Source organism: Brassica napus, chromosome C8, assembly GCF_020379485.1.
Source record: "Brassica napus cultivar Da-Ae chromosome C8, Da-Ae, whole genome shotgun sequence".
Lineage (NCBI taxonomy): Eukaryota > Viridiplantae > Streptophyta > Magnoliopsida > Brassicales > Brassicaceae > Brassica > Brassica napus.
Genome location: NC_063451.1, coordinates 25,171,473 through 25,185,015, shown reverse-complemented (window position 1 = coordinate 25,185,015; position 13,543 = coordinate 25,171,473). Strand labels below are relative to the sequence as shown.

Below are 13,543 nucleotides of genomic sequence, written 5' to 3'. Positions count from 1 at the left end.
AATGAAATAGGATAAAACAACAAAAGCCCATAGGGCTATAATATCGGTTTCTTCTGTAAATGACCTCTGAAAAGGTTGTTTTGGCTCTATAAATGAATGATATAAATGAGAATTAGAAAACATGCAAACCATAATTTCTATATTTTTTTTAGAAAATACCAAAGAAAAACTAGAAAAGGTTATATTGGCAAAAATAAATAAATAGAAAAGGTGATTTTAGTCAAAATATTGATGTATAAACAAAAATTAGTTTCAACCCTCAAAGTAGCTAAACATGCTATAATAAATATGTTTATTGGATGGATACTGTCTCAAAAGAATAGGCACTATTTGCATAATTTATATAGAATGTTTCCAAAAATAACATAAACTGTAGGTATTTTTTCTTTTGATAACTGAGTACATAAACTATAGGTATATGATGTAAAAAGATATAAAATGTTTTTTTTTTATGTCGGGAAACTATTATTTTTTTTTGTATAGTAAAAAAGGAAAGAAAATAAAAAACATACTATCTCCAATGGATTAAAAACAACAAAAACCTTCTTCGCCCGCACAGATTCTTCACCTTGAAAGAAAAAAAAGACCCAATCACATTATTTCCCCAGATCCAAATCAATCAATGCCATCATCTCTAGTTAGGGTTCTCTCAAATCCCTAATTCGCCGAGCTGCCATCAATCAATCAATCTCCTTTGGAGATTTTCGAATCATCCATCATCGAGGTCTGTTTCTCCTCTTCCGCCGGCTGAATTTAAAGATCAGAGCCGCGAAATTCGTCAGCTAGGTTTAGATCGCGATTTGGGAATTTAGGGTTTCGGTTAGTGGTGTATCGAATTGGGACTCCCTTACATATGTAAGCCTTAAAGTCGGAAGCTTTCATCATTTTCGTCCTTCAAAGAGTTTCTTCTGCTCAAGAGAATCGATTGTTGAAGTTTGTAACTTTATAAAGACTACGAGGGGATGTTTAGTTCTACATTGGATAACAGCCGTGGGAACAGTGCTGCGGCAGGGCAGGTTGTTACTCCGACACGCTTCGTGTGGCCTTATGGAGGTAGAAGGGTCTACCTAAGCGGATCTTTCACCAGGTGAGATGACTGAGCTAGATTAACTAGGATTAGTTACTTTTTACTATTGTTTGTGTGGTTTTATCCGATACTGAAATGGGAGTGCGGACAGGTGGACAGAACATGTGCCAATGTCTCCAATTGAAGGCTGCGCTACTGTTTTTCAAGTTATTTGCAACTTGACTCCCGGATATCATCAGGTAAAAATAATGGTTAATAATTTGTATTGGACCTGTCACCTGTTTCATAGCAATACATCCTATGATACTCATGTATTGACCTCTAGATGCTAATCAATGCAATATGCATGAGAATAATATATACACCTGTCATAGTTGATTACATTTCCCAACAGGTAGTGTCATCATTGAACAGTATGTAATCCATGGTAGCATCTTGAACGTAGCTCTATCGTTAGAACATTTGTGTAGCCATTGAAGATTCTTAACTGCATATCGGAGTTAGACCAGTGGTTATTTTAGTTTCTGGAATTTCCTGTGTTTTGGACTTACTATATCTAACATGAGGTTGATTATTAACACCTGAGATGCTTAAGAAGACTAGTGGTTATTTCATTTTCATGCAGTATAAGTTTTTTGTTGATGGCGAGTGGCGGCACGATGAGCACCAGCCATTTGTAACCGGAAATGGTGGAGTAGTGAATACAATATTTATAACTGGACCAGATATGGTTGCCACGGGTTGTAACTCATCTAGCATGGATGTGGATGATTTCTCCCAGCGAACGGTAAGGAAGGAATTTGACCTTTTTCTAAAAATGCAATGTATTGATATGTTTGTCTACTTATCACTAGCTTAGTTTTGTAATACGACGTTTCCTTTTATCTTTTATTGCAAATCTGACATCTTTGAAAGCGACAACCGTTTTCTCCAAAAAGGGAAAGATGTGGTGTCCTACATGTGTGTTAGAAATAGTTTATGCTAAATTGCTAATAGCATTTAATTTGATGTATAAAGCAGGAGCCTTAAAGTTCCATAAAATTGTCTCTGAAGACTACATTCCAATTGAATTTCTGACTGTTTTTACATGGTGATTATATTATAGGCTGATCCATCCCAGGAATCTATCCCTAGGATGTCAGGAGGTGATTTGGAGATGTCTCGTCACCGTATATCTGCTTTACTGTCAAACCGTACTGCATATGAATTGCTCCCAGAGTCGGGCAAGGTCTGGTTTCTTCATTTTCTTATTGTTTGATGACTTTTGTCTTCATCTATCTTAGTAGGAAATTTTCTAAGGTGATGGGCAATCTTTACAGGTTATTGCATTGGATGTAAATTTACCAGTAAAGCAAGCGTTCCATATACTTTATGAGCAGGTTAGCTATATTTACCATTGTGTCAGCCTCTCTTCTTTTTTGGGATGTTCCTCTCTGTCCCTCACAGTCATGCATGACATTCTAATGTTGTTGCATCCAGACCCGAAAGGGGAAGGAAGTGAAACTTGAAAGAACTAGATTTGTCTTTTTTTTTTTGGAAATTGTCTGATTTTCTGGTTTTACTAATTATGTTTCTTTCAGGGAATCCCTTTGGCTCCTCTTTGGGACTTTGGTAAAGGCCAATTTGTTGGAGTTCTTGGTCCACTGGACTTCATTATAATACTGAGAGAGGTTGGTATCACTAAAGTTGTTCATTTCTAGAGCTTTGCTTCGAGTGACCGATGTATCAAATTAGGCATTCCAAGATTAAATTATCTAAATGTCGATAAGTCGAAGGGGGTGTTAATAATAATAGTGGTTTACCTTCACAACATTTGCTTTATTGTCTAAACATGGGATTTAATTTGAAGGAGTATAATAGTTTTCCGTAGTTTAGGCATATTACCTATGAAATATATGTATATTTCACTAGCTTTTCTCAGTATGAAGTCTTTCACTCTTGCGTGGTAATAGCAACTCTGTGTAATTGCAGCTTGGAACTCATGGATCGAACTTGACAGAAGAAGAGCTTGAGACGCACACCATAGCAGCATGGAAAGAGGGGAAGGCTCATATTAGCAGACAATATGATGGAATTGGGAGACAATATCCTAGGCCACTTGTTCAGGTGAGACTTGCCCAGTTGCTTTCTACCGCTCTCACTACTGATCTTCCCATGCAGCTCCCTCTAAAATATCATCTCCTTATTATCTTCTTTCACTTTGAAAATGTTTCTGTTGTTATCTCTAACAAACTTTTACTCAAATGTTTTAGCTATCTAGACTCTCATATATCCAAAGTTGATTTAAATATATAGGTTCAGAATGAAAAGAGTAGAACATGACTGTTCCACATTTTGGATTAGGAGGCATATTTTTCTAGGAATGTAACTGATTCATATATTCCTGTCTACTTGTCTACATATTGTTTACTTCTCAAAAAAATATTTTATTTACCCGCTTCTTTTTGCGTTCTGAACATAGCTTTACTCTAGAAACTTCGGTTGCAGGTTACAGTAAAAAGACCTAAAAGATTTTCACTATTGCTATTAATGTTTTCATATATTGCCATCAGGTCGGGCCCTATGATAATCTGAAAGACGTTGCCCTCAAAATTTTGCAAAACAAGGTGGCAGCCGTTCCAGTTATTTATTCGTCTTTACAGGATGGGTCATATCCGCAGTTACTGCATCTTGCTTCGCTATCAGGCATATTAAAATGTAAGGTCCTTCGTTTGTGAATATCATATATAAAAAAACACTGATAAGCGCTCCCAGTTGGCGATACGCAGTTTTCAATTCATGACGTGCATATGATTCTGCTATTGCCTATTTATTTCCCACTCTTCGTTTCCCCATATATTCTGTGAAGGGATGGAATGTATAGGAGGGAAATTAAAGCGTTATAGTTGGAATAGGCTCTCCCAAACTTTTGTCACAGTTTTATATATATATATATATATTTTAAAACTTTTATGCTTCTTATTAGATACGGTAGCTCTAAATTACGCATAATATTTCAGGTATATGCAGGTACTTTAGACATTCGTCTAGCTCTTTGCCAATCCTTCAGCAGCCCATTTGTTCAATTCCCCTGGGTACTTGGGTCCCTAGAATCGGGGAATCAAGTAGCAAACCTCTCGCTACATTGAAACCACACGCCTCTTTGGGTTCTGCGCTCACATTATTAGTTCAAGGTAATCCGTTTTTGCTCCAATTTCATCAATGTATTGTTTAAAGTTCATCCGCAAGTGTCTTTTCTGTTTTCTCAGTGAAGAAAATTAATGAATGAGTCGTGCTTCATCTGCGTCTCTAATATCTTGGTGTTATTTGGTTTTTACAGCTCAAGTCAGTTCAATTCCAGTAGTGGATGACAATGACTCGCTTATTGACATATACTCCCGAAGGTAAACCCTCTGCATCCATCAGTGTCATTTTTTGAATCCATGTATTCTGATCATATATATCTTTTACTGGCTAGTGACATAACTGCTCTAGCTAAAGATAAGGCATACGCACAGATTCATCTTGATGACATGACGGTTCACCAGGTAAACCTCTTAGCAGAAGCCAAGATTCATCCCTTTTCTATTAAATGTGAATGTGTGGGGTTACAGGCGCTGCAGTTGGGGCAAGATTCGAGTCCGCCATATGGATCTCTCAACGGGCCGAGATGTCAGATGTGCTTGCGGTCAGACTCTCTTGGGAAAGTGATGGAGCGGTTGGCGAATCCAGGTACCACCATCTCTCCCTTCCATACACTCTTCAGGCTTTGTTGCTCACATCATGAGATGAGAAGTATATTAATTAACTGGGGTTTGGTTGTGTTTAAAAAAAACAGGAGTAAGGAGGCTGGTGATAGTGGAAGCAGGGAGCAAACGTGTTGAAGGTATCATATCTTTAAGTGATGTTTTCCGATTCCTACTCGGTCTTTGACTACTCTCTACTTTCTCGTTTCCTCAAATCAAAACTACCCAACATTGTACTTTATTTGTGTGTGGTCTTTGCAAGGAATATGTAAAGTTGCTACGAACCCCACTTCTTCATTGTTTTCTTCTATTTATTTTTGTTTGTTTTAGTTGAACTTGTTTCTTTCCATTCTTGTGAAAGATAATTGGCTTACCGAAATCTTTACTAGTTAGTTTCTCTTCTCTCAGCTTTTTTTTTCTGTGCTTCAAAGGGCATAGGACAATTTAGCGGTTGAATGAGCTTAAACCTCAATGCAAACAAAAAACAATCATATTTGCTTAAACCTCAATGCAAATTCAAATATTTTTATATGTTTTACGTTTAAAACAAAGCTCAACAATGTTGGGGAATGGTTAACGAGTGAAACCTCTCTCAAACCGGTTGTTATTTCAGCAAACCAGCAAGTTAGACCGATCCTACTGCATTATAGATGATGGAGCTCTTTGACTTTCTCTTTGTCATCTGTCTGAAGCGAAGAGACGCATGAATCTCTTATCTCTCAGCTCCCGTGTCATTCCTTTTCCTTTTGTCCGACACGTTATTACATAGATGACGTAATATTATGCAGATGACGTAATAAATGAGAAAGTAAGAGTTACTCACCTTTTAAGTGTTATCTCACTCTCTCTCTCTCTGAAGTCCACCTTCAAAATCGTCGTTGCAACGACGAAGCGACGACTCATAAAGAAGCTTAGCTCAAAAACTACAATGTCGGAGATCGGGAAGACTCTACTAGATTCCGGCTGGCTAGCAGCCAGATCGACGGAGGTCAATGAAGACGGCAAGCAGCTCACTACAACCAATCCAGCCTCTCTCGGCTCCCAATCTAAGTGGATGGAAGCCGCCGTCCCCGGAACGTAATCTTCACTTTCCCTTCTTCTCAATTTAAAGCATTTCAACAAGTAGAATCATAAAGGCTCTTCCTTTCTCACTGATACTAAGTCTGGTGAAAGCCAATCAACTAAACAAAGTAAAAAAAACCTTTACCATTTTTACCACTTGATTGATGAATAAGAATAGCCTCTTCTTACTGTTCCTGTTGACAGTGTTTTGGGTACGTTGGCGAAGAACAAAGCTATTCCAGATCCTTTCTATGGACTAAACAACGAAACCATCATTGACATTGCTGATTCAGGAAGGGACTACTACACTTTCTGGTTCTTCACAAAGTTCCAATGCAAAAGAGTTAGTAGATCCAAACCCAAACCACACCTCTCTCTCTTGTTTATATGAATTTGCTATTTTAAAACATTTAAATAGATATTTATTTATTTATTTGCAGTTGCTGAATCAATACGTGCATTTGAATTTCCGTGCAATAAACTACTCTGCTGAAGTGTATGTAAACGGCCACAAGACTGCTCTCCCCAAAGGAATGTTCCGCAGACATACACTTGACGTCACTGATATTCTCCATCCTGAGAACGACAATCTACTTGCTGTTATTGTTCACCCTCCAGATCATCCTGGTACTATACCTCTCAAGGGAGGCCAAGGTGGTGATCACGAGGTACACTACACATCTCTCTCTCTGTGGACGGCATTGTTTCTTTCTTACTAAATGTGGCTGAATATAAATGACAGATTGGGAAAGATGTAGCTGCTCAGTATGTGGAAGGCTGGGACTGGATTTGTCCAATAAGGTTAATGTTTTTGTTAGAAGATTTAGCTTCTCGAATGTGGCTGATAACCTTTTTTCTTCTAGGGATCGGAACACTGGCATATGGGATGAAGTGTCAATCTCTGTTACTGGGGTTAGTTTTGTTTGGTTTACATTCTAACGAATAGTTTTAAATTGCTATTAAAGAACTGATTTGTTTTGGTTGCAGCCTGTTAGAATAATTGACCCCCACTTGGTCTCAACCTTCTTTGACAATTACAAAAGAGTTTACTTGCACGTGACTGCTGAATTTGAAAACAAAAGCACATGGAAGGCTGACTGTTCTGTAACCATTCAAATCACGACCGAGCTCGAAAACGGTGTTTGTTTAGTAGAGATTCTTCATACGGAGAGTGTTATCATCCCTGCTAGAGGAGTTGTTCAGCACACATTTAAACCAGTGAGTGACAACTGTTATTGTATATTATTACCTCTTGTAAGTGTTTATTCTATAAAGCTAATGATGTTAGTGAATAATCACCAGCTCTTTTTCTATAAACCTGAGCTGTGGTGGCCCAACGGGATGGGGAAGCAAAGCCTTTATGACGTCTTGATCAGTGTCGTTGTGAAAGAGTTTGGGGAATCTGATTCGTGGATGCAGCCATTTGGATTCCGTAAGGTTGAGAGTGTTATTGATAGTGTCACTGGTGGAAGGTAAGCTTTTACATAGTTTCAGTTTAAATGATTCTTTGGAGGCTCTTTGATGTAGCGGAAACTTCTAGGAATAGAACTAGATCCGTTGATTCTATAAAACTTGTTTAGAAATCTCTTTCTTTTGTTAATCAAATCATAAAACTACATAAAACCATACTTAAAATACTTGTTCTATTATTAATAAATCAAATAATTAAAATACTTGAGCATCACTATTTATCTTGTTTCTTGAAACTTTTCAGGCTGTTCAAGATCAATGGAGAGCCTATATTCATCCGCGGTGGCAACTGGATACTATCAGACGGTCTGTTACGCCTCTCCAAAGAACGTTACAGAACCGACATAAAGTTCCACGCAGACATGAACATGAACATGATCCGTTGCTGGGGCGGTGGGTTAGCTGAACGGCCAGAGTTCTATCACTATTGTGACATCTACGGTTTGTTGGTCTGGCAGGAGTTTTGGATCACTGGAGATGTTGATGGAAGAGGCGTTCCAGTATCAAACCCAAACGGACCATTAGACCATGACTTATTCCTTCTATGCGCTCGTGACACCGTCAAACTCCTTAGAAACCATCCAAGCCTCGCTCTATGGGTCGGTGGAAACGAACAAGTCCCACCAAAAGACATCAACGAGGCTCTAAACCAAGACTTGAGGCTCCACCCTTCTTTCGAAACACCGTCGTTACCAGACTGGGACTCAGATCCTAGTGTTTATCTCGACGGTGCTAGAGTTTACATCCAAGGATCCATGTGGGACGGGTTTGCAGATGGGAAGGGGAACTTCACTGACGGGCCTTACGAGATTCAGTACCCTGAAGACTTTTTTAAAGACACGTTTTATAAGTTTGGGTTTAATCCAGAGGTGGGTTCTGTTGGAATGCCGGTTGCGGATACTATAAGAGCTACTATGCCTCGAGAAGGTTGGGAGATTCCTCTGCTTAAGAAGGGTGCAGACGGGTTTGTGGAAGAGGTGCCGAGTAGAATGTGGGATTACCATAAGTACATTCCTTATTCGAAGCCTGGCAAAGTTCATGATCAGATTCTGATGTATGGTGCTCCAAGGGATCTTGATGACTTCTGCTTGAAGGTACATTTGGGATCTTAACATAAAAAGTTGGGCTGGGATTTTGAACCGAACCGAACCAAAATTTCCGGTTGGGAGTTCGTTTTTTTTACAAAGTTTGGTTTTCGGTTCGGCAATCGCAATCGGTTACTCCTTTAAAAAAAAATATTTACAACCAAACCATACCAAAAATCCGAACCGAAATTAACGAGCTTATCCAAAATTTTAACAAAATTAATCCAAAATCTAACCAAAATCAAAAACTTCGGTAGGTTTTCAAAAACCGAACTGAATACCAAACCAAACTAAACTTTATTTCAGGTTAATTTGGTAAGATTTATGTTGAACCGAACTACCGGGACTGAAAACCCGAACCGGCAGGCCTAGTAGAAAGTTTAGATCGCAAGTGACATATTATGACTTGTTTTTTTTTCCCTATAGGCTCAAATGGTGAACTACATTCAGTACAGAGCTTTATTGGAGGGATGGAGTTCAAGAATGTGGACGAAGTACACAGGTGTCTTAATCTGGAAGAATCAAAATCCATGGACTGGTCTCAGAGGTCAGTTCTATGATCATCTTCTCGACCAAACAGCTAGTTTCTATGGCTGCCGTTCCGCTGCAGAGCCAGTACACGTCCAACAAAACCTGGCAAGTAACTTCATTGAGGTCAGTTTAATGCCATGTAACTGTTTCTATGCCTCTATCTTGATCAAATGATATCTCAACTATGTACTTTGACCTCCACAGGTTGTAAACACGACTTCTAAAAAGCTTTCAGATGTGGAGATAGAGGCGTCGATATGGGACCTAGACGGTAACTGCCCATACTCCAAAGTGTTCAACAGAGTCTCTGCACCGCCGAAGAAAGTTGTGCAAATATCTGAGTTCACGTATGCGAAGTCAGAGAACCCAAAGCCTGTTTATTTCCTTCTTCTCAAACTGTACCATGTCTCAGACAAAAAGGTTATATCCCGCAACTTCTACTGGCTACATCTGCCTGGGAAAGACTACACGCTCTTGGAGCCATACAGAAAGAAGCAAATCCCTCTCAAGATCACTTGTGATTCAGTTTTGGTCGGTCCAAAGTTCGAGCTGGAGATCACTGTCCACAATACATCTAGAGCTAATGATGTTCTTCAGGAAGAGGGTTTGCTCCACAAGCTGTTTAGTAGATGTGGTGTTGTTACTTCAGATAGCAACCGCGGTTTGAAAGTGGGATCTGATCCAGGAGTTGCTTTCTTTCTTCGTTTCTCAGTACACAATCTAGAGGCGGAGCAACAAGACACTAGGATTCTGCCTGTACACTACTCGGACAACTACTTCTCACTGGTTCCGGGTGAATCAATGTCTTTTAAGATCTCGTTTGCAGCTCCTGCAGGCATGAAGAAGTCCCCTCGTGTTGTGCTTCGTGGGTGGAACTACCCTGATGGGTTTACTGTTTTTGGTTAAAGACAAGTTACTTTTCCAACATAACTGATTGCCACCTCAAACTTTTCAATAAATGAAACTTCAACAGGTTTTGTCATTTGTAGTTAGTTCACGAGATATGCTTCCGACACTCTCTCACTACACAGATCTTAATCTTATACATTCAAAGACCATTTCAGAATCATATGTTCAGAGTTCAGACCAAACCTCAAGTCTACTTTCATAAAAAAAAAAACAAGCTCTTGTCTAGTTTCATTAATAGTAATCAAGGCCCAAATAAGGGAAAACAACAATTACAAACTCCTTCACGAAGGCCCAATAAAAACCCAAATTCTTTCATGCATGCATGCAAGCCCTCATATCTCTCAAGCCCTATCAAACACCAAAAACGCTATCAGTGACTTAATCAACAAGGTTCTTCTTCCTTGGATCTTTCACTTCAATTCTCCAATGCTCCTCAGGAAAACCCTCGAGCTTTGCGGTTTGCCTCCAGTTCTCAAGGTTCGTATCCATCTTACTAGTCAAGCCACAATAATGTTGTAACTTCTCAGGCATCTCGTCGTACACTTTCCACCATTTCTCATTAACCGACTCGCTTGCAAACACACGCCGCGTTGTCAGGTCCCAGTTACAATCGTAGTCTCTATAACATAGCCATGGTTTTATCCCAAAGTAGTGTATCCCCTCTAAGTGGTCCGGGAGGTTGCGTTTTGGACCGATCTTGGTTCCTTCACCGAAGTACTTCATCGTGTTTACACGTTTTGATAACCTATGCCACCACACAAAGTATTCGTTTAGGAATCCTTGGTCTCCTCCATTGTAAGACTCGATCTTTAACGATTGCTGCATCAGTTCCTCAAACAGACAAGCTGATGGCTCCAGAACCTAAATAAATGTTACAATGTAAATCTTGGTCTCTGTTTCTTTTTCCTATTAATATAGATATTATTATTTTAAATGAACATTGAGGTAGATTAACAAAAAAAAGAAGAAGAAGATCTCTTGATTTGGTACCATGGTAAAAATAGAGAAAAGACATGGAAGCAAAATCAATTGATACCTTATAACCGTTTAGCTTGGTAGAGAAGTTAGTAGCCAAATCTCTCAAATAGCTAAAAGAATAGGTTGTAAATAAAGATTACAATGTTATAGTCCACAAAAGTATCATTCTAGAGGAGAGCATTGGCACCACCAAGGAAGCGGATTTTTTTGAGACAATCAAGAAAATAGTCTGAATGTTTATAAAATTTGTATGTATAAAAACTAAATAAAAGAACGGATTATGTAGGGGTAGAATGCTCCGGATATTGTGGTATTAATTTTAGGATATTCCGGATCTGTGAAACTATTATTAAGATCCGGATCTTGAGCTTTTACATATATGAAATTAGAATATTCAGATTAAAAACTAAATATCCAGATCCCATTTTTTAAAAGAAAGTAAATTAAAATTTTTAATTAAATTAAAAATAACAAATCTAGCCCTGTGTGTAAAATGAAAATTAAATTATATTGTGTAGATGCATTACCATGACTCCGGAATTGAACAAGACTCTGCTGTTGCCAGCAGCTGAAAGTTGAGGATATGAGAAAAGATAATCAACATTCTTGGTGATAATGAAGTCTGCGTCTATAAACACTAGCTTATCGTAATCTGTTACTTGCCACACACGTAACTTGCTGTAGTTCCACTCGTTGTAAGAATCTTTAACGGAGAAAGGGCTGCGGATTCTCTCTACAAGACGTAGTTTCCAGCCGGCAAGGCTTAAGCCTATGCAAGATCTGTTAGTTATAGAGTGGTCGTGGAGGAGTATCATGTCATGCCTCGAGCCAGATTGCCTTATGCTTTGTGCTAAAGCTATCGCCCCACATACGTAGTTCTCCGATGAGTGGAGCAACGTCACGTAGGCGACACGTGTGGTTGTTGATGAGTGACTTTCGTTCTTTTGCTGTCTCCATGCTTCTTGATCTTTATCATGTAATGAGAATAATAGTAGTTAGGAAAGATATGATATATTGAGATGAAACCAAATACTACCAAAAATATATATATGAGATGAAAAGCAAATATTACAATAGACAGTGTTTTAACGCTTGCTAAACACTCGTTAGGCGAGAGACGAACTCTGTCGTCTGAGCGTATATGCGAATGCATGAACCGTGAACGGAATCTAGATGGATATATAATTTTATATAAGTATTATATATTTTTTTAATAAGTATTATATATTTTTTTAATAAGTAACGTATAATTCCGTATGAAACACATTACACAACATGAAAATTGAAATCGGGACGGTCGACCAATTAATGACTAGCGTCTGAGCACTGACGGAAGCCTAGACAACATTTGAGTAACAAGAATACTTACCGAGTACTGTACTCAGTGGTGCAATCTGACAAGAACCAACAGGCATGAGAAGCTTTTGCTTCAACTTTGTTAGATTAGGTCTATACACCCAATATTCCCCCACGCGCCTCACGCGTTCATCACACCTAAAGATCTCATGCATGGGCTCACATGACCCAATGAAGACAACATACACTGTCCGTTCAACGTTCCTCCGCCCACTCTCCACCGCCAACTTTGCTGCCGCCAGATTCACCTGTAGCCGGAACACATCTCTCAACCCTTTACTCTCAGAAAACCCATCGCACGGCATTTTTACAACGACCACGTCCACGTCAGCTGCCGTACCCTCCACTTGAGGGAGAGGGACTTCAGGACACCTCGGCGTGCTCCACCTGGGATCCTCGTGGATCCAGGCCGGGAATAAACTCTCCCATGTCAGATTCTTCGGAAGGGGGTCGAGCAAAACGTGTACATTCTCAAGAATCCGCGTCCCGGTTGCCTCGTAGCTCTCTCTCTCGTTTTCGGCGATGTTGAGAAGACCCACCCGTATCTTTTTTTGATCGGGAAGATAGTTCCTGATGAGTCGGAGCCATCTCGGGGCCCCGTTAACCGGCGCCGGTAAAGAATAATGGATCTCAATTATCGAAGGAGAACTGATCATGAGATTAAGTATAAACAGATGTCTAAACGTTAAGACCAAACCCAAAAACGACAATGACGTTAGCATTAGATAAAACATGAAAAATCTCCTGGCCAAGCTTTTGTCTTTCAACCCCATATTTTCTCAACTCTATATTGTGCGCTTACCTTTCCCTAATATGTCTGTACTATATATAATCTCATAGATATGCATATCTTTAATCAAAAAAAGAAGGAAGAAGATATGCATGCCTATTTGTGCGGATTCGTTGGTGTGCAATTGTAAATTGTGAGCACGAGACGCACGTTGGCTTAGAAGTCAATCGTTTAGTTGAGTCTACGAATGTAATTAACTTCCATGCACGAGTTAGGCAAGGTGTTATTATAATTTTATAAACAGTCTTAGGGTTATTTTGGAGTGATATATTTTTGTATTTTAAATAGCAACCATACATTAAAGAAAACATGAACGCAGGAAGTTTCCTTTTACGTCGTCGTTTTATTTTATGTCATAGTTTGTTGTGAAGTTGACCGAATCGTTAAAATCTCATTTTTAATTATTTAATTTAATTGTACTAATCGGTTGATAAATAAATCAATTGTTACACGTTTAATTAAATAACCGATTTCTATTCAACTATTAAGCAGAATAAAATAAAATAATAAATGATTTATCTTGACAGATGAGCATACCATTTTGGGACTACACGTTAAATTAAATAACTGATTTTCGTATCAGTTACATTACACCGATCAAATACATTCA

At 38.8% G+C, this 13,543-nt stretch overlaps 3 protein-coding genes across 3 annotated transcripts; 2 read left to right on the top strand and 1 right to left on the bottom strand.

The window, feature by feature from the left end:
• Positions 1 to 518: 518 nt before the first annotated feature.
• Positions 519 to 5,153, top strand: LOC106453176 (sucrose nonfermenting 4-like protein). The gene is made up of 13 exons (XM_013895433.3): positions 519 to 1,087; positions 1,179 to 1,266; positions 1,653 to 1,814; positions 2,133 to 2,255; positions 2,347 to 2,406; positions 2,608 to 2,697; positions 2,999 to 3,133; positions 3,580 to 3,724; positions 4,027 to 4,200; positions 4,347 to 4,410; positions 4,485 to 4,554; positions 4,621 to 4,738; positions 4,845 to 5,153. Exons 1-13 carry the CDS (start codon positions 963 to 965, stop codon positions 4,937 to 4,939), a joined length of 1,449 nt encoding a protein of 482 aa, XP_013750887.1. The 5' UTR covers positions 519 to 962; the 3' UTR covers positions 4,940 to 5,153.
• A 288-nt stretch (positions 5,154 to 5,441) lies between these two features.
• On the top strand, positions 5,442 to 9,882 carry LOC106453177 (mannosylglycoprotein endo-beta-mannosidase). The gene is made up of 10 exons (XM_013895434.3): positions 5,442 to 5,829; positions 6,019 to 6,157; positions 6,255 to 6,482; positions 6,557 to 6,615; positions 6,678 to 6,726; positions 6,802 to 7,032; positions 7,117 to 7,286; positions 7,529 to 8,378; positions 8,796 to 9,023; positions 9,105 to 9,882. The coding sequence occupies exons 1-10, from the start codon at positions 5,681 to 5,683 to the stop codon at positions 9,804 to 9,806; spliced, it is 2,805 nt and encodes a 934-aa protein (XP_013750888.1). The 5' UTR covers positions 5,442 to 5,680; the 3' UTR covers positions 9,807 to 9,882.
• Positions 9,883 to 10,060: 178 nt separating this feature from the next.
• On the bottom strand, positions 10,061 to 13,321 carry LOC106453178 (putative UDP-glucuronate:xylan alpha-glucuronosyltransferase 5). Its single transcript, XM_013895435.3, has 3 exons — positions 12,157 to 13,321; positions 11,315 to 11,754; positions 10,061 to 10,670 (listed from the first exon to the last, which is right to left on the bottom strand). Exons 1-3 carry the CDS (start codon positions 12,914 to 12,916, stop codon positions 10,188 to 10,190), a joined length of 1,683 nt encoding a protein of 560 aa, XP_013750889.1. The 5' UTR covers positions 12,917 to 13,321; the 3' UTR covers positions 10,061 to 10,187.
• Positions 13,322 to 13,543: the final 222 nt, after the last annotated feature.

Bases quoted from the DNA above. Each gene is read 5' to 3' on its own strand.
- LOC106453176 (XM_013895433.3), top strand. From the start codon at position 963: ATGTTTAGTTCTACATTGGATAACAGCCGTGGGAACAGTGCTGCGGCA. The intron at 1,815-2,132 runs GTAAGGAAGGAA...ATTATATTATAG, and splicing joins ATGATTTCTCCCAGCGAACG to GCTGATCCATCCCAGGAATC. The intron at 4,739-4,844 runs GTACCACCATCT...TAAAAAAAACAG, and splicing joins GGAGCGGTTGGCGAATCCAG to GAGTAAGGAGGCTGGTGATA.
- LOC106453177 (XM_013895434.3), top strand. From the start codon at position 5,681: ATGTCGGAGATCGGGAAGACTCTACTAGATTCCGGCTGGCTAGCAGCC. The intron at 6,483-6,556 runs GTACACTACACA...TATAAATGACAG, and splicing joins GCCAAGGTGGTGATCACGAG to ATTGGGAAAGATGTAGCTGC. The intron at 6,727-6,801 runs GTTAGTTTTGTT...TTTTGGTTGCAG, and splicing joins TGTCAATCTCTGTTACTGGG to CCTGTTAGAATAATTGACCC.
- LOC106453178 (XM_013895435.3), bottom strand. From the start codon at position 12,916: ATGGGGTTGAAAGACAAAAGCTTGGCCAGGAGATTTTTCATGTTTTAT. The intron at 11,755-12,156 runs GTAAGTATTCTT...TACATGATAAAG, and splicing joins ACCACTGAGTACAGTACTCG to ATCAAGAAGCATGGAGACAG. The intron at 10,671-11,314 runs GTAATGCATCTA...ACATTTATTTAG, and splicing joins TGTTCAATTCCGGAGTCATG to GTTCTGGAGCCATCAGCTTG.